Here is a 24,824-nt window from a genome sequence, read left to right as displayed (position 1 = left end):
CCTAATTAATTCTCCGGGAAGATGTGAAAGATGGGTATCCTAAAGAATCAAACTTTCAAGGATTCGGAAAACAACGATACAAAATTGATTAAGAAATAAAAATGGGTACAAGCAGATCAATCAGAAAGGAACGAGTTCATGAGAAAACATAGAACCAGTAGAGAAACACAACAGAGAAAGATTGGAGAAGACGAATCCTGCGCAGAAGGGTAGCGTAGCTCATAAAGTCTAGAGATGTGATTTCCAGAGAAGAAAACGTAAAACACCCGAGAACATGATATAAGAAATCAACCCCAGAAAAACAGATCTATGAAATAAGCAAAGAAATCAAACAATTTATCAAAGAAAAGAAAAAACCCAGAAAGATGAAAAGAAAGAAATACTTAGCCAACCCAGATTCAAAACCAGAGGAAGAACAGAACGATTCGATCAGACGGAGATGAGAGATATGGATTGTAGAATGGAGAAAGGTTTGATGGACACTAGAACAAATCTTTTATAGAGAAAGGAGGATGGTTTTAATTGATTAAATAATATTGAAAAAGAGATTTGAAGAAGATTTGAAGGAATATTCGGATTTGAAACTCTTGATTGAAAGCTAAAGAGGACATCAACGCGTCTCAACAGCTGTCTGAAACCGATAGATTTCAAAAAATATTCGTTTTTCTTAACTTGACGTCTTAAACTTTTCTCATAATTAAAAAAAAAAATTAATATAGAGAATCTTAACTGGACCGGGTCTGATCCGGTTCAATCTGTAAAATGAATCAATCTTTAATCATATTAACTAATTAACTATACTAACTTCTTGTTGGTTTGGGTTGGTTTTTCATGTTTAAAGAAATATTTCTAAATAACTTTAGCTTTTTAAATATCTATTTCGGTTTCAATCTATCTAATGGGGTTTGGATTTTGATGGGTTTCAGAAAAATCCGGAAAGCCAGAATTAGATGGATCATGATTTAGATTAATGGGGTTTTTTTTTTCTTTCTTCCAATACTTAGATTAGTGATTCTTAAAGTTTATTGTTTACTATTTATTGACTTGTTCATTTGAACTTTCAATAGTTTGGTTCAGTGTACTCTTTTTTTATAAACAATAAAATTCTCTAAATAGGACAAGTAATATTATTATTATTATTATTATTATGGTTATTTCAAGGTATTTTAGGTAGTATGATCAACCAGTGGTAATCATTACATTTAGGTTAATGTTATCCTTTTTTTAATGAAACAATTAATGTTATTTATTAATAATTATTATTTTTATTACACTATAAAGGAAAATTTACATTTTTGGATATCACTTATTAGTGATTTAAAGATTTAATGGATTGAATAGACAAAAATATTTAAATAAATGGAAATTTAGTAATGTTTTTCGGGTTCAAGGTTTAATAGTTGCAATATGATATATTTGAATTGGGACCCATCAAATTTGTGCAAAGGAGGAGAGATTCCATTCTATCAACTCTCTCTTGATAGAATTATTTTTTACTGCTAATGGTCGATTTCCACATTGCCAATGATGGGTTAGTCAAGTGATTAAAGACCCGCCTCTCACGGGGAGATTCTGGGTTTGCACCCACTCGATAGCATATATTAGTAGTTTAGTTCCCACTCCATAGTAACAAACTACCATTTAAAAATAAAAATAAAAATAAAAATTAGCAGAGTTGCATAAAGAAAACAAAATCATATAGGACACACCTTTAAGCAGGGGCAGACCTACAGTGGGGTTGGGGCCACGACCCAGATTTTTTTAAATTTTTTATTAATTTCTTATTTTTTAATTTTTATATTAATTGTTTAATTTTTTTCTCAAATTTTTTCACTTCTCACATATGAAATATCACTATTTGGCCCCTTAATATTGAGTACAATTTTCAAAGATAAAATAATAAATATAAATGTCATTCATAATTAAAAATTAACTCCTCAATCCCTATTTATTATCCTCTCTTCTCTCTCATGTTTTTTTCTTATTTATTCTCCTCTCTTCTCTCTCATGTTTTTTTCCTATTTATTCTCTCTCTTTCTATATACGTGTTAAAGGAAATCTTTGGAAAAAAATCTTATTAGGTATTCAAAATGTCATTCCTATTTAGAAATTAACTCCTCAATCCTTATTTATTCTCTCCTCTTTTTTCTTTTGGTCTTATTTATTTTCTTCTGTTGGAGTAATTGAATTACAAATTCTTCAAACACACAAAAATGAAATTGCAATACAATTGAGAGATGAAGATCTTTAGCCAATCCGGAGAGCTTGAAGTTGCAATCGAACAAACCACCGATCAATGAGGTTGAGTTACACATTGAGTGTTGTCTTTAAAGTAATTGATGCATCTTACTACCAAGGGTTCTTCGTACCACCACCTCCAAGATAAAGCAACTTTCAACTAGAAGATGAGGTAATTCTTCTAGTCTCTTTAAGGAGTCAAAAGTTAGAGGACAACACTTAGACAAATTCAAAGAAAGAAATTAACTTTGTTACACAAATAATGTAAGAGTGATGAGTGTCTCAATTGCACACCACATGCAAGGAAATGTTGGGTTTATATAGGCTCAAACCTCACCTTACACCCCTTAGGATTCTTAAGGCAATGAATTGGAGAATCAATGGCTTGTCCCTCCTCCACTAATGAGAATAAGCCACCTTGACCTAACCTCCCAATTACTTGGAAAAGTAACTCTCATATTCACTTCTTTGGAATGAATTGAATTTAATCAATTCAAAGACCTTAACCCTACTCATGGTAATGGCCATGAATGGTCATGAAGTTGAAATGAGAAATGAATGTCAATAGTTAGAATTTGAGTAAATTCCATGTAAGCCCACCTTATCACCATGATCAAGACCTTTAAGATCCATGACCATTGTTATGAAAAGTCTCATAACCAAAGTCATGAATGACCTCATTACCACCCTTACCTCATGGGTCCCACACACTAACAAAATAATTAAATAAAAGAAATGCAAAAACTAATTTTGAAACTTAATATATAGATAATATAGATTTTAATAAAAAACCTAACATCTTCCTCTTTTTTATTTTTCTATTTATTTTCTTCCCTTTCTACAAGTGTGGGTTAAGGAAAAATTGGAAAAAAATTTCTCCACGATAAGGTACTCTTTCTCAATTTATTTATCATTTATTTTTTCTTTTTATTATTATTCTTTTTATTTGATTTTATATTATATGTTTCTTTATTTCTTTTGCAATTTTTGTTATTTGATTTTATATTGTGAGTAAAATGTCTAATAAGGTAAAACTACCATTGGATTGCATTTCTTGCAAAAGAATATGTCAACATATATTTTTTGAGACCCACACATTAAAAGAAAGGTAAATTATTGATAATAATATTTTTTTTGACAAAATATAGATAACTTAAAGCAATAATACAAAAAAATAAAAAATAAATACACATAATTCAACCCTAGAAAGATATACTTAGGGCCTATTTGGTTACATGAGTCTGGAGATTTCAAATATCTAGAGATTTCAAATCTATGGAGTCATAATTTATAAAATTAACTGTATGGTTAACTAAATACGTGGAATGAAATCTGTGGATTTATCAGTGATTTTCGTGAATGCACAAATGTTTAGCGTTTTTATACTAGGGATGAAATCTCTGAATTTCACATTGTACCCATTAATCTATAGATTTAAGTTTTTAGTGTAAAAAGATGAATCTCTAGATTTCATGGATCTAGAGATTTTCACAACCAAACGGGTATAAATCTCGCATTCATGAATCCAAAGATCTGAAATCTCTAGATTCATGTAACCAAATAGGCCCTAATATAATAAAATAATTCAGAGGTAGGATCTCCAATATGTTTTATAAAGGCCCACACAATGTGTAGCGGAAAAACATATGCATCCCCAGCGGGAAGGTTATCCGGACTTTCATTCTTCGTCCCCCCTCCCAATGTTGAATTCTAAGTCTACCTTTGCCTGTAAGAGAAGATTTCACATAATTTTTGAAAAGATCAAACCTCAAGGTTGGCTTAGTTCACAAAAGACCAACAACCTCATAGTATGAGGTCAAGAGTTTGAATATCATTGGAACTAGTGACGCCCCACTGTATACTAAAATTATATTTGAAAACTATCATAAGGATATAGTTGAAGTGTGCATAAGTTGGCTTGGATGAACCTGTGATCTAAACAAAAAGTTCTTCCGAAGATTTGGTCATGTTTGATGATCTAGCAAAAAACAGTTTCTATTGTTTATTGCTTTGAGAAACAAAAAAAGTTCGTAGAAAACTATTCGCTAAAACTATTTTGTTTTCGTTGATTTTTGCAATATAAGTGGAATTTATGAAAATTTATGCTTCAAGATACACTTTTAATGCAACAACAAATTGTTATGTTGTCAGTTTCTTGAAGGTAAAGTCGAGTGTGTAACTTTGGCATCCTATACATAGGAATCCTACTAAACCCTCTCCTACTGCAACTGAACTCTTGCATTCATTACTTCGTCAACCCTAACAATAGGGATTTTTCAAACAGAAACACTTGGTGGGTTATCAAACTGTCCAATATCTATTCTTGATTTTACTTTTTTTTTTTTTTTTTGGTTAATGATTTTTATTGAAATGCAAAAAAAAGAACTACTCTTGAGCTCACTATATATGGTTTTACAATAGAGAAGATGAAGACATAATTGCTCTTTCAAAAGCATATGAGATATGTATTTGTACATAATAAGGTAGATAGAAAACCCTAAAGTCAAATATAATAATTGAAATATCTCTACCAGATTGTGGAAATTAACTTTATTTTAGGACTGGGTTTCTCTGCACTATGGTAAACTTCATAGTAATTTCACCATAAAATTATAAATTATTTCATTATTTTTGTTGTTAGGGTCAATGTTAAGATTAGGGTTAAGTATTTAACTTGCATTGATCTTACCTGACTTGACAAGATTAGGATCAAAGTCAGGATATTTAAGATTAAAGTGAAGAATAGGATATTCAAAACATCAACATAATGCAATCAAATTTAACATAACTGGTCAATGCAGGGTTGGTAGAGGGGTAAGATCTATACTTCTTAGTGGAGAGGTCATGGGTTTGACCTTTGTGGACAATAAAGCTCCCCCTTAAGGTTGTAATTGAGGTGCGTGCAAATTGACCCGGATGAACCTCAGATACCAAAAAAAGAAAAACCACGAAACCGAATTGTATTGCAACATTATTCTTAATTGCTTACTTTGATAGAGTGTTTGATAGGAGCTTCAGTGTATAAGCACTAAAAAAATACATAACAGCCTAAGAGCTAATCACATACATGGAGTCTCTAATGCCTTTGTGAATGAAACCACACCATTTTGGATTTCATAATTAATTTTATGCAATTGACTTGTAAGATGTCATGTACCTTATTATGCATGTATTGGAGAATAGTGAATATATTTTTGTTGAAAAATCAATTGATGACCCTTTGAAAAGTGAGAACAAAAATAATGAAAAATCAATTGAACTACCTACCAAACTATGTGTTGATTTGCCACTAAGGCAGCGGGCAAAAATTGACTCTTACCAACCATTTTCATTTGACCTTTAAAAGCCACGCAGTTGGTTGACAGTTTTTTATGTAATATAATTGAGTTGAGTAGGACCACGATTGAGTGTGTGACCCAATTAATTGGATTGATTTAGGGCTTGTTTGGTTACATTAATCCTGAAATCTCTAGATTCATGAATCTGAGAATTATACCTGTTTGGTTGTAAAAATCTCTAGATTCATGAAATTTAGAGATTCACCTTTTTACACTAAAAACGTGAATCTGTAGATTTATGGGTAAGGGGTGAAATTCAGAGATTTCAAATAAGCTATACATTTGTACATTCACAAAAATCACATTGATCAAATAATTTTTTAGGATGAATCTACAGATTTTATTCCACAACCAAACATTTAATTTTATAAATTATAACTCCATAGATTTGAAATCTCTAGATATTTGAAATCTCCGGACTCATGTAACCAAACAGTCCCTAAATCTAGGTAAGCAATGCAAATCAATGGGCATTATTAGCTGTATTCACTCAATACTCTTGCCACATCAAAAAAAAAAAAAAAAAAAAAAAACTAAATGATTTCATATAATTGATAAATAGAAATATTATATAATATAATATAGAATTTTATCCTTGACTTTGAAGGGATTTAAATTATGACTTCCGATTTGGAGATATTAGGTTTTTTTTTAAAACCTAAATCACTTTCGACATTAACACTCTTCAGATTAGCCACAAGTCAAGATTTACAGCTCATTAAAGCAAAAATAGTGCTTGCTATCATGTCTCATTAAAGAAAATTACAATTTTGTTACACGCCAACCCAAATGAAAAGTCACCCACAATTTGAAACCAAAGAAATAATATCTAGAAGGGGTATTTTTGAAAAAAAATAGTATAAAATAAAAAAAATAGGGCAGCAATAAGGTTGGGTTGGGACATTAACTTTTAAAACCTTCTATTTTACCAAAAAAAAAAAAAAAAAAACTTTTAAAACCTTCTATGTGACTCTAACCCTAATGCTGATCACAAGATAATATAACTGTCCATCATATAATTGTTGTGAATTTACCAAAGATTATCCTACAAAGTGTGAAGGTTGAGCTAGATCAAACACACAATCTGATCCAATCTTTATCATAATTTAAGGTTAGAATATTTTGACTTCGACTTGTGCTCGGATAACAAGGTTAGAATATTTTGACTTCGACTTGTGCTCTAGATTTGTTATCCGTAGTCCATATTCAGGCTTAGGCTAGTTTGGAGTATATTTGGTAACCAAGGCTAAACTTACACCCTAATGAAATAAGAACATTATCACGAAATGATTATGCTTGAATTCCTGACTTATATGAACCAACACATATTCATACTTATCGATCCATATTAGTATAGATGATAATTGATGCAATACTATTACAAAACAACTATATATTCTGGAAAAACAAATACATGACTACTCTATGACATGACATCATTGTCTTTTCTTTTTTCATCATCAAACCCCCGTCCTCAGGACTGAGGGCCATAGGTCCAGGGGATGGGAAAAAGATATGGAATGATGAAGGCTTAAACCTAACGTTTCCTTTTCTTTTTCTTTTTCTGGTAGTGAAGTGCAAATTTTATTCATAAAGAAGCCGATGCTACAGAGTTACATAAAGACTGCAACCAAGGAGCGGATATATGTCATTTAGTTGTACCAGTAATTGACTGGCCCTCCTTGCTAGTTGGTCCGGAACTAAATTGGAGCTCCTAGAAATATAGACAACCTTACAATCCAAAAACCAAGGGCTCAAATGCTGATAGCTCTGATAATGGGCTGGATATCATGGGCCAGAACTGCACTCTTCTGCTTGACCATTCCAATGAGGACTAGTGAATCCCATTCAATATACACATAGTCCTATTATCTCCTTGATTTTTACTATTGATGCATAAAAAGCTATTTGACAAAAGCAGATCTATAAGATGAAGATGCATGCATAGCCATCTCAATACTTTTCTGGTGAAGGGCTCTCAGTTTACATGACCCTTGGGCATTAAAAAAAAAAGTTGATTTTTCTGGTGAAGGGCTCTTAATTTACATGATCCTTTGGCCAAAAAAAAGAAAAAATGACCAAAGCGCTGACCTATGAATCCATTTAAACAGGAATAATTTAAATAAGTGAATACACAAAGACGCGAGTGAAAACAAAAAGGCCCATAAAAATAACAAATGCACGTTAAGATTGATGAAACAAAACTTTCTCAAAAGTCAAAAAATTAAGAATCTTGGTTAATTAATAGGTTACTTGAGCTCCATCAAACTTTTATTTCCCACAATCAAATTGGCCCCAAAAAAATGTTTGTTTATGCTTGGTCTTTAAGGAATTATAATGCATAATGTATATAAATAAATAGATTAACGTGAAATATACATTGGCGAAGTCATGTTTCATCCAATTTTTATTTGCGGCAGCCCTGCAGCATGCATCCGAAGACCGAGATTTTACCATGTGTATAGGAAATAACCGGAGTTACTTTGATAAGTGACTTTGATAAGTGCGAGGTTTTAAATTTGGAGACTTATTTAATATTCTAACCTACTCAAACCTAATTTGATGATGCATTTAAAATCGAAAACTTGTATTCAATCTATATTCATGCCCATTTAAAAGAATCTACTTAAGAAAATAACTATCCGATTATTCATCCGAATCCGACTGAATCCGTCCAAAAACCGATAATATATTATTTAGAGACTTATTTAATATTCTAACCCACTCAAACCTAATTTGATGATGCATTTAAAATCGTGCCGTAAGTTTCATGCATCATTGAGGCTCCTTTTTCTTTTAGCTCACCATTATGTATCTAGTACCTCAAAGACTAAATGTGGTGCAGAAGACATCTCTATACTGCAAGTTTGTAAACCTTTCTATTTATTTATTGGTGAAAAAGACAAACTCAGGTAAACTAGATTAGGATTTTGAAAAATCAGGTATCTCTGGTGATAGCATCACAATACATGAGTTTTTTTTTTTTTAATATATATTTCATTTGTCATTGTTGCACAAAAGGGGCAAAACTGGTTATCAGTGTTTTGATAATCTTAATGAAGTGTGAATCTTAAGCATGTTCAATGGAATGAAAACCTGTCGAATCAATATGGGCATGAAAGTATTTGATAAATAGGGAAAAAAATAAAAATTCTTTCCCAACTCAATAAGGTCAATTACACTGAATCCTTGCCTTTCAATTAGCTCTTGAAAGTTTAGTTTTGCAAATTGAGAAACCAACATCCCTTGTAAATGGAATGAGAATTCAGCAAAACTAGGTAATTTGATCTGCTTCCTTCACTTACTATTGAGAAGTCACATTTGGAGAAAGATTAAGCAGACACTGGAATTTTATTAACAACGAAGGATTCATAATAATGAGGAGAAAGAAATTAACAGAATTCAGCACAGACTATTTATTGGAAACAAGGGAAACAAGACAATTTCCAGAGTCCATTTCAGCAGAGTAATTAAAGGGTAAATAATAATGGATGCAAAAAGCAGGGCTCACTGCTTAACTCTAATACTGGAAGGATCTCTCAGGTGATTAGATTTGACAAGTAAATAATAAGCTGCTTCCACATCACCTAAATGCATTACTACTATAAGAAAAAAGAAAATATGTTAAGCTCAAACTATTTTTCAGGTCTTCAAGCTACATATAGTCTGAAATTTTGATTGATTACATTACAACTTTACAGATGGTTGAAAGAAAAAGAAAGGAATAATAATTCACAGAATTTTCTACATGAAACCATAATTGATAAGTGCAAGAGTGGAAACACAAATACTAACGACAAGAAAATCAAAAACATGATATATTAGCTTGAAGTGTAATTCTGCTCAGTCAAATTACCTCTGTTCTCTGTTCCTTTTTTCTTGTCAGCTCCAACTTTAGTATCACGTGAAACAAGACTCCAATGCACCAGGGCTCCAGAAGACTGCCCACAGTATCTAATTGTTTTGAGTAAGCAGCCTCTCCCTTTCTTCAAGAACCTCCTCTGTTCAGGTATCAGTCTCCTTGGCTCGGGTTGCCTCATCCTAGACTCCATTGTTGGCCACATCCTGGAATCCTTCGCCAACCTCATCCACTTTGTCTTCTTCCTTACCTTTCTCCTTGCCAACACCCTCCACCTCAGGGATAGGCTTTGGAGGAATCGAGCTTGGTCTCTCCATCCCCAACCCATCATAGATAGCCGGGTCACAGCAAGTGGTGTACTTTGAAGTGTCAAGATCCGGGTAGTCCTGGAGAAATTTAATCCACATATCCTTCAGACCCAGCTTGAAGGCTCTGACGTCGTAGCTGGTTGCCAGTTTCCCCAACTCAAGACTCTCTAGATTCTCAGCCACGGCATGGGCCTTGGCCTTCTCGATAGCGTCCTCCCAAGCCGACTGTAGTAGACTCAGTTCCCTCTTGAGGTTGGCCTGCTCCTTTGCATATTTAGAAGCCTCCTCCCGAGCTGTGACAACCTCCTCCCAGGCCCTGGCAGCTTCATCCCGAACATGGGCAGTTTCCCCTTTGGCCTTCTGAGCCTCTGATTGCGCTTCATTCCTTTCCTTCCGGATCAGATTTTCCATCTGGACACACGCATCCTTCTCCTTCTTGAGGCCATCCACCTCGACCATGAGCTTCTTCACAGAGTCATGAAGTCTCTCAATCTCAGTATGCTGCTCAGTGATTTTATTCAAGTAGGTGGAGGCCTCTGTGGAAGAACGGGAGGCACGGTTGATTGCCTCCACAAAGAAAGGGAACAACCTGGCCATGGCACTACACAGGAAATAAGAACAAGTTAGTACGGTTGGGAATCAAAAACACAAGAAGGCAATATACAAAGTTCAGGCACATACCAGAAAGCAGAATCTGTAAACTTCTTGTCATCAAACTCAGCCATAGCCTTACAATCAATGGGGAGTTGGGCAAGCATGGACCATACTTGAGACACAAAAGGATCATTGATGACTGACGATTTCTCTGTCAAGTTCCACTGGGGAACAAAATTTGGCAACGCTGGAGACTCAGCAGTATATCCTTCTTCCTGAGCCATTTGAGATGTGCCCTCCCTGGGGTCCGCCCTTGGTTTCTTCCTGCTTGGGTCCAACAAGTTGGCCCTCCTGATCTCCTTCCCGCATTTCTCTAATCTAAAAGAAACACTACATCAAAGAGGTGAGCTTACAAGAGCATAGCAAGTTAGACCTCCCCCACCCCCAAAAAAACGAAAAAAAGAAAAAAGAAAAAGAGAGAGAAATAAGATCAAGGAAAATATAACAAGCATGGTAAATCTTTATGAATGAAAAATAAGGATGCAATGTCATAAAATAAAGCAGATCAATCAATGGTTATTAAAGAGAGAATTCTTGAGTAATTTAGATTCTATTAGGTCAAGGTCTTTGATTGTAGTAAGCAAAATTGTGAGGCATAAACACGCTCTTGTATATATAGGAATGATCTAGAATGTGGGACCCAAGAACAAGGCAGCTACTTCATGATATTTGAGCGAGGCTTTGGAATTCATCACCAGTCCTAGAATTTCCCAGACTTCAAAGAAACCCACCTTCCGGACTAGTAAGGCCTTGGTCATCCAATATCTAAACCCCTACCGGAAGGGTGATAATCACATCGGTTCACATTCCTTTTCTTCCTCTTCAAAGTTTGGTTATGAATTTCTTTAGCCATCCCACCAAAAAAAAAAAAAAAAAAAAAAAAAAAAAGAGAGAAGGAAAACAGGGCGTTATCTCCCCACTCACCATTTCCTAAATCATTTTATTACCCTCAGCAATTCTTTGATTTTCTATTGCATGCACATGTTCATCAAAACATAAATGTACTCCAGAAATAGATACCGCAAGAATTCTTGAAAACAACAATTGCATATCATCAGCATGTGTAACCTATATCATGCACAACAAAGAAACAACAATTGCATATCATCAGCATGTGTAACCTATATCATGCACAAGAAAGAACTGAAATATAATTTGATAGGCCTCTTGTACTGCTAGTGTATACTCGCAAGCATAGAAAGAGGGCTTCAGTATCTGATGTGCAACAGTTGAGAAAGAAATTCGATTTGTGACAGAGACTGCTAAATAGGAATGGATATTGGGGGGGGGGGGGGGGTGGGGGATTCTGTTAAGGGAATAATTTAGGACACTATTTACTATTAGTATTGGGGAATGGAAGTATGTTAGGATCACCTATTGTTATCAAGGGAATTAAGGGTGGGAGATGTAGCTCTCAGGCAGCCGTAGGAATACCCATTGCAGATTGTGTTCTGGGTATTGAGTTCTTCAGTTCAGCAGTGCAGTACAATCCGTTGGTGTCGTGGATAGATTTGAAAGACGCCCTGGTTCAACAATTTCGGTTGGCGCAACTGAAGACACCCCAGGAGGCACTTATAACTCTTCAGCAGGTTGGCACCATCGCAAGATATCACAAAAACTTTTAAGGCACTCACAGCGGCTGCAGGTGCCATAAAAGAAGGGTGGCTTGAAGGTGCGCAGGGTTAAATGAGGAGATTAGGGTGGAGGTTAAACTGTTTGGGCCTAATATGCTGGGCCAAAAAAATGGATTTGGCCAAGCTGTGGCGACATGAAATTAGGTAACTAAACACCAAAAGAAAATACCTTGGCCCCAGCCCCCCAATTAAACCAAACCCAAAGCCCTTCACAATGATATGCTGATCTGGGCCCAACTAATGCAGCTGGACCACAGTCCAACCTAGGAAACAACGCAAACCAGAGAGGTCTATTGTTGCAGCGGCTCGATCGAACCAGAAAACAGTTGAACCGTCGTTTCTTCCTCTCAAAATTGAGCTGCAACTACCGCTGCGACTGGGAACCCCACCAGGTCTCGATGGCTGTCTCAGGAGATACATGAAAAGATGGACATAGGGGTGTGTTTCTGGTGTGACGCACCATAAACCAGGGGCCATCGATGCCCCTTTAAGCAACTGCGGTTGCTTCTGCTGCACGAAGAAGAGGACGCAGGACTGGCAGTAATAAACACGGAGATTGATAGTGAGGCAGGGGGTGTGGAAATTGCACCTATGACTGAGGTGGAACTCTCTAGCACTTCTCTAGTGGGGAACGGCTCACCGAAAATCTTGAAATTGCAAGGATAGATTAGTGGCTAGGAGGTGATGATCCTAGTCGATTGTGGTGCTACTCATAATTTCGTGGTCATGGAGTTGATGGGACCTCTGGGGCTGGAAGCACTTGAGAAAACATTACAGGTCATTCTAGGAAATGGAGGAAGCAGTAGGGGTTCAGGGGTGTGCCAGGATGTGAAAATCACAATTGGCGGGGTGAGTTTTGTGAAGGACATACTCCCATTCGATCTGGGCAGCATTGACATAATCCTCGGGGTTGATTGGGTATCAACCTTAGGCGAGGTAAGAAGTAACTTGTGCCTCCAGACCATGAGTTTCGAATGGCAAAGGGATATTGTAAGACTTTGCAGGATCCCACCCTACTGCAGATGGAGACGACCATGAATGGATGGTGGAAGAATATTCAGGCAGAAGGAGAGGGGTACTGGCTGCAACTGCAACTCACAGACTTGGAAGTTAGAAGGGCTCAGGAAGATTCAGCTGTAGTGGGGTTGCCAGATGAGTTCACACACTTGTTTGTGGAGGCCGTCGGGTTGCCACCTAAGAAATCCTACGACCATACCATCAGACTGGTGGAGGGCAGTAGACCACCAAATATACAGCCATACCGCTACCCACATTCTCAGAAGTAGGGGTGTCAATTTTCAACCCAAACCGTTAAAACCGGACCGAACCGGCCTGTTATAGCCCAAACCGGCCCGAACCGATTGTTAATGGGCCGTAATTGGGCTGAGCGTCCTCAGCCCGAACGGTTTTGGGCTGGCCCGGCCCAGCCCGTGTGCGGCCCGTCAGCCCGTTAGTCTTTTACATAAATAAAATTAAAATATTAAATGTAATTATTTTTTTTGGGTATTGTTCAAATGTAATTAATGATCCATCAATTTCGGTGTTTGAGACGTTGAAACTTGAGTTTGAGTAGTTGAGAATTGAGTGTTAACACGTTTAAGGTTTAAGTTTTAAGTTTTTAAATTTCAAAATTCATTTAGTTTTATTATTTAAATTTTAAAAGTCTTAATTGATAACTCTTAAGTCTAAATCTTAATCGTTAACTTTTTAATTTTTAAATTTCATTTAGTTTTATTATTTTAAAATTTTAAAATCTTAATTGATAACTCTTAACTCTTAATTCTTAATCTTAATCGTTAACGTTGTTTCACCGTTTACACATGATAGAAAAATCTAAATTCTTTATTTTTTTAGGGTGGAGGGTAGTTTGGATCAAGCTAATGCCATCACTTATCGTTGAATCTACTTGGAGTCTTCATCCTCTATCTTTTGTAGTTTTGTGTGTGAGAAACTAGGATTTGGAGTTGAGGAAAAAATAAAAATAAATTTCAATATTGATTTTTAATTTAGTTCAAAAAGTAAGCCAAACCGAATCCAAACCATTAGGCTAAACCGTTAGTCAACCCGAACCCAAACCGCACCGAAACCGTTATCTTTTAAATGGGCTGGTTTGGGTGGGGGGTTTCTCAGCCCGAAACCATTAGGCCCGGCCCGAAACCGCTCCAAACCGCTCCAAACCGCACCGTTGACACCCCTACTCAGAAGGATGCAGTTGGGAGGTTGGTATAGGAGATGTAGATTGCTGGATTTGATACGGCCCAGTGTGAGTACCTATTCCAGCCTGGTTTTGCTTGTACAAAAGAAGGATGGAAGATGGAGGTTTTGTGTCAACTATTGCAACTTAAATAAACTACCATTCCCAACAAGTTCCCAATTATAGTGATTGACGAGTTGTTGGATGAGTTAGGTGGAGCCACAGTACTCACCAAATTTGATTTGAAGTTAGGTTACTTCGCATGGCAGAGGGGGATGAGGAGAAGACGACATTCCACACTCATAATGGGCACTATGAGATCCTAGTAATGCCATTTGGGCTCTCGAACGCCCCAATCACATTCTAGTCACTTATGAACGAGGTATTCCAAAAGCACTTAAGAAAATTTGTTTTCGTATTTTTTGACGATATTTGGTGTATAGCAGATCCACGGAGGAGCATGTGGTTCATTTACATTCCACCTTTGTACTGTTGTCGCAACATAGCTTGATAATCAACTGGAAGAAGGGCTCATTTGGGCTGGGGACATTGGAATACTTGAGACACATCATCTCCAAAGAAGCAGTGGCAGTAGACCCACGAAAAATCAATATGTATGGTGGAGTGGCCCCATCCCCGAAATCTAAAGGCTATACGTGAATTTTTGGGTTGACCAGATACTAAGTAAAATTTTCAAGGCGGGCAGCACTCGTGTATTCGGTCGGAAAAGAGGCTGCTGTCCGTGACTTTGTATCCAGTTGTGACGCCTGTCAATGCAGCAAATATGAGGCCATGAAATGCGCTGGTCTCCTCCAACCTTTACCAATAGCGGAGCGCATTTGGGATGGTATGGCTTTTATTGGTGGTTTACCGAAGACCAGAGGTGGGGACACATTGCTTGTAGTGGTTGATCGACTATCAAAGTATGCACACTTCATTGCTCTATCTCACCCCTACTCTGCAAAGGATGGGGCTAATCTGTTCAAGAAGGAAGTCATCGGTTGAATGGGTTTCCTAGGTCCATCGTGTCTAACAGGGACCGCGTCTTCATTAGTAACTTTTGGACGGAGCTCTTCAAACTGGCTGGCACCTATCTGAAGTTCAACAGCCCACATCATCCTCAAACTGATGGGGGAAAAGAAGTGGTCAATTGCAGCCTCAAAATTTACTTGAGATGTTTCTGTGCTGGACAATCACGGGACTGGATTAATTGGCTACCATGGGCGGAGTATTGGCACAAAACAACTTTCTATTAAGCCACTAAGACGACTCTGTTTCAGGTTATGTATGGACGAGAACCACCCACTTTATTATGCTGGGAAGATGGAAGGAGCAGATTATGTCGATGTGTTCCTCCGTGAATGCAATCATGTGTTGGATGACCTCGAGTCAAATCTTCAAGTGGCCCAGGATCATATGCGTGCTTCAGCTGATCCAAACCGCTAAGAGGTGAGTTATCAAGTGGGAGAAGACGTCTTCCTCAAGCTCCAACCTCATCGTTTCCAGAAACTTGGCAAGCTACCCAATGAAAATGCCATTGCTTCCATGGGCCTCACCCAATCATTGAGCAAGTAGGACCAGTTGCTTATTGTCTTTGTTTGCCTGCTGATTCAAAAGTCCAACCGGTGTTCCATGTTTCTCGGTTGAAGTCAGTGGTTGGACAGCATATCAACCCCCGGCCACTTCCCTCATGCTTGGCGGTAGACGGCAAATTGCAGCTCACTCTAGAGGACTTGGTGGCCATCCGCTTCTCAGCTCAAGCAGTGTTGGAAGTACTGGTTAAGTGGAATGGGCTGCCTTCACGTGAAAAACACTTGGGAGGATTATGATGAGACAAGCTACCAGTTTCCAGATTTTCACCTTGAGGACAAGGTGAAACTGTTGGAATTGGATTTGAGACAGAAACTTCCAAATAAGAATGGATGTGGGAGGGGGGAGGGGAGGGATTGTTCTGTTAAAGGAATAATTTAGGAAACTAAATACTATTAGTATTGGGGAACAGAAGTAGGTTAGGATCAACGATTGGTATCAAGGAAATTAAGGGTGGAAGCTGTTGCTCTCGGGTAGCCATAGGAATACCTACTGCAGCTTGTGTTCTGGGTATTGAGTTCTTCAGTTCAGCAATTAATAAAATCTAATACTATTACTATATTTCTGTTAATGTTTTGCCATTGTAAAGCTACTGAGTTTAGGGCTTAACATAATTATATTAAAACAAAAACATCAAACCTTATATAACTTCCAGAAAATAGGTTCAAATCTACTCACCAAGACGACCAATCCAAATATCCAAATTACTTAACACACTTGGAGGGATATAAACATGTTGAACAAATTCTTTTCAATATATATGTACTAACCATAGAAATTCCTCCAGTAGTGCTTGTGATGATAATCTACCTAAACATCCTTACTGGTTAATGCCAAGAGTCAAACAAGTCTAAGTGTAAATGTTATTAACAATAGAGAAAGAGGTCCATCTATTACTTTATTCCCAAATTTCAAAATCTTTGATAAGGCTACCATTACAAGCAGCAACATTCATTAACAGTGAAGGATGAGCAAATAAATAATGAGGAGAAACAAATTAACAGAATTCAGAACAGGCTAAAGAATATTTGAAAACCAAGGAAAACAAGACAATATCTCAAAGCCCTTTTAGCAGTCTAATTGAAGGAATGATCTCAAGTACTTCGAACTGAAAAATAAATAATAAGACACTTTCACATCACCCAAATGCATTACTATTGTGAGAAAAATGAAAATATATTAAGCTCAAACTATTTTTCATGTCTTCCGATACTTTTTCTGTAGACAGTTCCAAAGCTTGGTTGATCCCAAGAAAGGAATAATATAATTCATAGAATTTTTTAGATGAGACTATAATTGATAATAAGTGCAAGAGTGTAAACACAAAACTAACCGCAAAAAAAAATTGTAAACATGATATAGCAGCTTGAAGTGTAAATCTGCTCTATCAAAATTACCTTTGTTTCTTCCTTTTTTTCTTTTCCTTGTCAGCTCCATTTTTAGTATCAAGTGAAGTAAGACTCCCAATGCATATTGTGTGCCACTATTGAGGCGTAAAACAAAAAGAAAGAGATAAACCAAACAGATCTGTTGAAGAAGGAAAAGTATTTCTGACTTTTGAAGAATTTTAGGTGAAGAGATCATCACTTAACAGATAAACCTGAAATGTTACTGGTATGTTTGTAATCTAAAAATTTATGGGTAATAGCAGTAATTGTTTCCAAACAATTCCTGTAAGTGCAGCTTCTTGGTGGAAACATAGAGTGTACCAAGGTAACAAGACAAATTTCCAAAAGGCCTTTTAGCAGTCTCACTGTTTAACTCTTTTCTAAATAAATTAAATTCCAATTACTCTTATCCAACTAACTTAATTGTGATTCACAAGGATAGATCTCAGGTCATTACAATTAACAGGTAAATTAAAAATAAGTCCGTTCACATCAACCAAATGCAATAGTGTCATGTGAAGAATGAAGATCCATTAAGCTTAAAACTAAAGTACATTTCTTCAACCTACTTTTCCTTTATTTGGAATGCCAAAAACTTGAATTTTGATTGATTTCATTACGACTTTAGATGGTTACAAGAACCAAGAGTGTTAAAACACAATTCAATGATGTAAAAACAATTCTAGACATAATATATTAACTTGAAGCGTAAATCTGCTCAACCAGATTACCTTTGTTTCTTCCTTTTTTTTCTTTTCTTATCAACTCCACCTTTCGTATCAAGTGATATGAGACTCCCAATGTATACTGCCTCCATCTGGTAACGAAACCTAAGATGATTTGCCCTTCCTTTATGGGCATCATAAAGCACCATATTTCCTGAAATCCCTTCACTACCCTGACCTATCCGGAGTAGAACTTCACCCTTCTTTGAATAGCACATAGGCATGATGTAATTTAGAGAATTCCCTAACACCAATGGCTGTTCGATTATGAACTGTTTCTCCCAGGAGTCCCTCACCCCATAATCTTTCATCACCCAAAACTCAACACGCACTTTGGAAAAGTGACAGAGCATGCAAAGCTGGTTTTTTTCTCCTAGAACCCCGATGGTAATGTAGAATTTATCTTCCACAAGATCATCATCCTCAAGATCATCAGACAGAGGCACCTCCCGAAGCTCATCTTCCACAAGATTAGGCAGAGGTACCTCCCGACGCTCATCATCTCTAATGTCAATAGCAACAATAACGGGACCACTAGACACCCAATGAAAAGCAGAATTTGTAAAAACCCCGACTGGGTTTTGGATGTCAAATTGGGGAATGCCCTCAATTATTCTCCATGAGTTGCTACTAAGAGAATACACCATCATGTGGAAGCCGTTGTACTCATCATCATCCACAGCGATAATCACAACCCTTATCACCAGGTAATCGTCGGTGGTAGGGTGGTACCCTAATCGGTAACCGGTGTGAGGGGCGTCGGCAATAGCGGGGGGAAAATCTTTTCGGGGGCGGGGGCCCCCGGGGGGTGGGTGGGGGGGTTGAAAAAAAAGGTGGGGGGGGGGGGGGGGGGGGGGGGGGTGTGGGTTTTATATTAAAAACATACCAAAAAAAAAAAAGGAGGGGACACAGGTAAAAAAAATTTTTTTTTTCTTCTTCCCCCTTTTTTATAAAAAAATTCTTCTCCTCCCCCCCCCCCCTCCTCTTTTTTTTTTTTTTCTTGTGGGTTTTGTGTTTTCTCTTCCTCTCCTTTTTTTTTTTGGTGGTAATCTTGTATTTAGTGATTGAACCGAACCGGTTTGTTTTGGTTCATGTGGTTCAAGTCTTATTATATTAAGGCTGGGGTTTTGGTTCGCACGAGTTATGCAAACTCGGTTTTTCCCGATTTTGATTTGCTCTCTGCTACGGGTTCTTGAAGCATCTTGAGGGTTTCGTTCATGGCGTTCGTCTTCGATCTTCTGTACCTATGGTTCTAGGTGGTTGTTGATCATGGAAAGATAGGGCTTCTGATCGTATGAGCAAGGCGATCGTTCGATGGTCTTATGAGAACCAGAGACATTGTATTACAGGTTATATGTTCCTTGCTGTTCTTCTTCTTTAGTTTGTAATCACCCAAACCTATAGTGGATTGGATTCACACTCGAGTCCCGGAGACGTAGGCTTAATAGCCGAACTCCGTCATCAGTTGATTGTCTTCTCTGTTTCTCTGTTTCGTTTTTACCCTTGTATGATTGGTCCGAAACGATTAGGGCATGAGGAATTTTGACCTTGCGATCACAGATTGGCATCAGAGCTAAGTTAATCATGGTCCCTGCTTCGTTTAGGTTTTGTGAAATCAATTAAACCCTAAATTGTGAAGATAGTCTATACGGTTAAGATTGTAACATGTTGTTCTAAATTTTCTTTAATTTCTTTCGCTGCCGACATTTTCTGTTATATGAATGATTATGTTGTTTGTATAATTTCCATTCAAGTTCTGTCATAAGTATGAACGTATGAAATTGATTCTCATCTCATATGTTTGGTATGTGATATGACTCTGATTCGGGTTATATAAATCTCTGTTATATTTTCATATAACTGTTTGTTTGCTCTGTTAAGTGTTTAGAATCTGTTAAGGAAACAATCTGAGTATAGATATATGATTCTGATATGTCTTTGGCTGTAATTAATCTCATTTAATCTTGAATTTCTCATTATAATATATGCTGTCTAATTTTTCTGTGTTAGTATTGATCTAATACTTGGTATGTATTGATCTGTGGTGTTAACATCTGATTATTAGGCTGCTGTTTTTATAATTTGTATAAACTGAGACTATTCCTTTTTGTGATTAATTAATATTGATTATTTAACACTTTGTTAGAATAATCTTCATTTTTCGGAATTGATTAATCAAGCATTGTGAATTGGATTCTTATATATACTGATTAGTGTTTTGGACCGGGTTCAAAGTGGAGCCCATAAAGGGTTTAAGTCTACCAGGGGAGGATACACCTCCCAGTGTGGTTAGTGTTATAACCACAGGCTCTAGTAGAGCTGTAGGACTAGGGAGGGACCCTAGTTACCTAAGTTTGGATACTCCTATGGGGAGTTCCAGGGTAGACATTGAGAAGTTCGATGGAACTGGGGACTTTGGGATTTGGAAGAGGAAGGTTCGAGCCTTAATGGCTCAACAAGCTCCTAAGATCAATTGATGACCCAGATGCTTTCTTTGAAAGTATTGATCCAGTCTTGAGGACTGAAGTGATGGAGAATGCAATTGGATGCATGCTCTGGAACATCACAGATGGGGTCATCAGGTGTCTTGATGATGAAGACAACACCCCTATAAAAGTCTGGAACAAGCTTGAGCAGATATACCAGAAGAAGAATCTAGGTAACAAAATTTATTTAAAGGAGAGGTTGTATGGGTTTAAGATGGACCCTACAACTACCCTTGACAAGAACCTAGATATATTTAAGAAGCTTATTCAAGACTTAGCCAATACAGGTGAAAAGACTAAATTGGAAAATCAGGACTTGTCTATTATCCTATTGAATTCATTACATAATGATTACCTTGTTGTGAAGAACTCAATCAAATATGCATGTCAAAACATTTCCCTAGAACAATTGATTGATGCCTTAAAGAATAGGGAGTCTGAACTATTGGCTTCTGGTAAGACTAAGGGCAGTGGGGAAAACCTGTTTGTAAAGGGCAAGGGCTCTTACAAACAAGGGAGACCAAAAGGAAAAGGGAAAGTTATTGAAAGCCATGAGTCTAACAATAAGAATAATAATGGGAACAACAAGTCTGAAACAAACCTCAAGAGATGCTTCTTTTGCAAGAAAGTAGGACATTTTAAGAAAAACTGTTTGCTTATAAGAGAAAGATGAAGGAATTGGAGAATACCCATTCTCGATATGCCTGGACCCAAGAATGGTCAAGCCAATGTCTATGAAGACATCAAGTGAGGTGCTTACCATTTCGAGGTTAGTAGGCAAGAAGGATGGATTTTAGATTCAAGGTTGTACATATCACATGTGTCCACACTTACACCGGTTTACACACTTGTCCGAGTTGAATAATGCCAAAGTTATGATGGGTAATGATGATTTATGTGATGTAGTTGGTATTGGTTCTGTTGAATTGTTAAATCACAATAAATCTGTTTTTACATTACATGATGTTAGATACATACCTGACTTAAAGAGAAACTTGATTTCAATTAGTAGCCTTGACAAAGGCTTGGATTTGTAACTTGTATCTCTCGGGGGTAGTCTGCATCGTATCTAAGGGATCTCATGTATGTTTAAAGGGCATTTCTCAGTCTGGTTTGTATGTTTTTGATGGTAGTACATTCCTTAATAATATCTCCAATACTTGTTGTCCGTCAAGTGAATCAAATATCACTAGTGTGTGGCATGCTAGGCTAGGACACATAAGCAATAAAGGAATGCAAGCTCTAAGTAAACAAGGCCTGTTTGGCAAGGATGTCATTGATAACTTAGAGTTTTGTGAGTCATGTGTCTTAGGTAAGCAAGCACCGGTTAAGCTTTGGAGCCGGGTCTCACTTATCCGGGGATATATTAGAGTATGTACATGCTGATTTGTGGGGACCTGCTTCAGCCTTGTCTTATGGTAGAAATTCTTATTTCTTATCCCTTGTTGATGACTACTCAAGGAAGGTGTGGATCTTCTTATTGAAGACCAAGGATGAAACTTTTGAAAAGTTCAAGTATTGGGTTGCTTTGGTAGAAAACTTGAGTGATAAGAAAGTCAAAACATTAAGGATCGACAATGGATTAGAATTTGTTAATGAAATGTTTAATGGATTTTGTAATGATAAAGGGATTCAAAGGCATAGGACTGTTAAATACACCCCTCAAAAAATGGTATTGCTGAAAGAATGAATAGGACAATTTTAAACAAGACTAGATGTATGCTCATCAGTTCAGGGGTACCTAAGGGTTTCTGGGGTGAAGCTGTTACAACAGCTGTTCACCTAATCAATAGGAGTCCCTCTGTTACCTTAGGGTTTAAAACCCCTGAGGAAATGTGGTGGGGTAAACCTCCCAGTCTTAGTTACCTCAGGGTGTTTGGGTGTGAATCCTTTGCTCATCAGAGTATTGGAAAATTAGAACCCAGGAGTAAAAAGAGCATCTTTCTAGGTTATCCTGAGGGGGTGAAAGGATACAAGCTATGGGATAGGACTGTGCCTGGTGTTAAGACCTTTATTAGTAGGGATGTTCTCTTTAGGGAGAGTGTGTTCCCTTGTCTTTCCATTGACAATACCAACTTGAATCCACTTGATCAAAGAATGACAGACTTCACTCAATTCGATTTAGGGCAGGCTGATGTTTTCTTAAGTCCTGCTCAGACTCTTGATTTTAGTATACCAAAAGTACCCTTGACTTCCCCTCAACCTAGCTCTGGTAATAAAGAGTCTGAGGTTGTAGTTTCTGAGAGTGAGAGTGGGCCATTGCCCTCTCCTGAGTCTTCTACTGGTAAGGTGGAAGAAGTTCCTGATTTGAGTAGTTACCAATTGGCCAGGGATAGAGCTAGGAGAATGATTAGGCCACCTAGAAGGTTTGTAGCCAACTTTGCACATGAGACTGATATTTCTGTCTCCTCGATATTGGGTTAGAAGAACCTAATTCCTATGAAGAAGCTTTGGGTTCCAAAGATAAAGATTTATGGGTTCAAGCCATTAATGATGAATTAGATTCATTAAATAAGAACCAGGTTTGGGAATTAGTTCGAAGCCCAAGGATCAAAGGTTATTACCTTGTAAGTGGATATTTAAAATCAAAGATGATGGAATTGATAATTCCAAAAGATATAAGGCCGGACTTGTTGCAAAAGGTTTTGTTCAAAGAGAAGGGGTGGATTATGATGAAATTTTCTCTCCGGTTGCCAAGTATAAGACTATAAGGTTGTTGTTGTCCCTTGTTGCTCGTAACAAAATGACAATAGAGCAATTGGACGTGAAAACCGCCTTTCTTCATGGCAATTTAGAAGAAAGGATATATATGCAACTACCTTTAGGCATCTCGGCAGCTGGAGATGAATCACAAGCTTGCTTGTTGAAGAAATCTCTCTATGGACTTAAACAGGCTCCTAGGCAATGGAATAAACGTTTTGATTCATTTGTGTTGAGTGTAGGGTTTAAGAAAAGTGTTTATGACAGCTTGCCTATATTTTCTCATTTCGGATTCTGTTGTGTTATATCTTATACTTTATGTTGATGATATATTGATTGCTTGTGTTGATTCTAGTCTCGATTCAAGATGTTAAGAACAAGCTGAAATCTGAATTTGAGATGAAGGAACTTGGGACAGCCAAGAAAATTTTAGGGATTGAGATTCATAGGGATAAGGGGGAGGATACTATGTTCATTGGTCGAGGTTATATTTATTGAAAGTGCTTGAGAAGTTTAACATGCTTGATTGTAAACATGTAAATGTTCCTTTAGCCTCACATTTTAAACTCTCAAATGATCATTGTCCTAAGAATAATTTTGAAAAAGATGAAATGTCAAAGATCCCTTATTCTAGTCTTTTAGGTTCTCTTATGTATCTTATGATATGTACTAGACCCGATATTGCTCATGCTCGTTAGTGTATTGAGTAGGTTTATGTCTAACCCCGGTAAAGAACATTGGCTTGCTCTTAAGTGGCTTTTAAGGTATTTGAAAGGTACTGTTCATAAAGGTCTAGTGTTCAAGTCCACACCTGGTGATCTTATTCTTGAAGGATATACTGACTCGGATTATGCTAGTAATATAGATAACAGGAAATCATTATCTTCTTATTTCTTTCGTTATCCGGTAATTGCATCAGTTGGAAGGTGCAACAACAGCCTATAGTTGCTCTCGTCCACTACTGCGCAGGCCGAGCTTGTTGCCGCATCCGAATGTGTTAAAGAAAGTATATGGTTGAATGGTTTGTTATGTGAACTTGGTATTTTGAAGATTAAACCTGTTGTCTTTGTTGATAACCAGAGTGCTATCTTCTTATGTAAGAATCCTGTTTATCATGATAGAACCAAGCATATAGATATTAAATACTTCTTTCTCGGGGATAAAATAACCGATGGTTCACTTTTAGTTGAAAAGGTAAGTACTCGAGCATAATCCTCGCAGACTGTGGTACTAAGTCATTGCCTCTTTCTAAATTTTTACATTGTCTTGATTTGTTGGGAATTGGTAATGTTGTCTTTTAGTACATATGTTCTGTAAGTTTTTTGAGTTGTATATTACTTGTTTAGATTGTGGTGTGTGTCTTGTGGTTATTTGTTTGTTTATCGTGTTTGCATTTGTTGCGGTTTTTAGGGGAGATGCTGCCCAAATTTTTATAACTCTTATTCTGTTTATCTCGTTTTGGGATATATGCCCGGTGTGTGCATGTTTGCTCTTCATTATTGTATGAGTGAGTTATGAGTTATGAGTTATGTTTAAGGTTTTCTCTACCTGGTGCAGTCTGTTGCATGGTATATCTGCATGGAGTCATTAGTGTTGCATGGTTAGTGTGTCTAGGTATTTTGCATATTCTTTATTTGTTTTGTACTATGTTTTCTTTTGTCTTGTGTGTGCAGGTATACGTGGACGATGACGGTCGCATCCAATTCACTA

The 24,824-nt window shown here is 37.0% G+C and overlaps 1 protein-coding gene across 1 annotated transcript; it reads right to left on the bottom strand.

Annotated features, from left to right (window-relative positions):
* Window positions 1-8,639: 8,639 nt before the first annotated feature.
* LOC149011172 (uncharacterized) lies at window positions 8,640-18,668 on the bottom strand. The gene is made up of 3 exons (XM_089161214.1): window positions 17,935-18,668; window positions 10,425-10,715; window positions 8,640-10,344 (listed from the first exon to the last, which is right to left on the bottom strand). The coding sequence occupies exons 1-3, from the start codon at window positions 18,576-18,578 to the stop codon at window positions 9,618-9,620; spliced, it is 1,662 nt and encodes a 553-aa protein (XP_089017340.1). The 5' UTR covers window positions 18,579-18,668; the 3' UTR covers window positions 8,640-9,617.
* Between the last annotated feature and the right edge of the window lie 6,156 nt (window positions 18,669-24,824).

Source organism: Hakea prostrata, chromosome 7 (genome assembly GCF_041222555.1).
Source record: "Hakea prostrata isolate BN-2017 chromosome 7, UWA_Hpros_2, whole genome shotgun sequence".
Classification (NCBI taxonomy): Eukaryota; Viridiplantae; Streptophyta; class Magnoliopsida; order Proteales; family Proteaceae; genus Hakea; species Hakea prostrata.
This window is presented reverse-complemented; position numbering and strand designations above follow the sequence as displayed.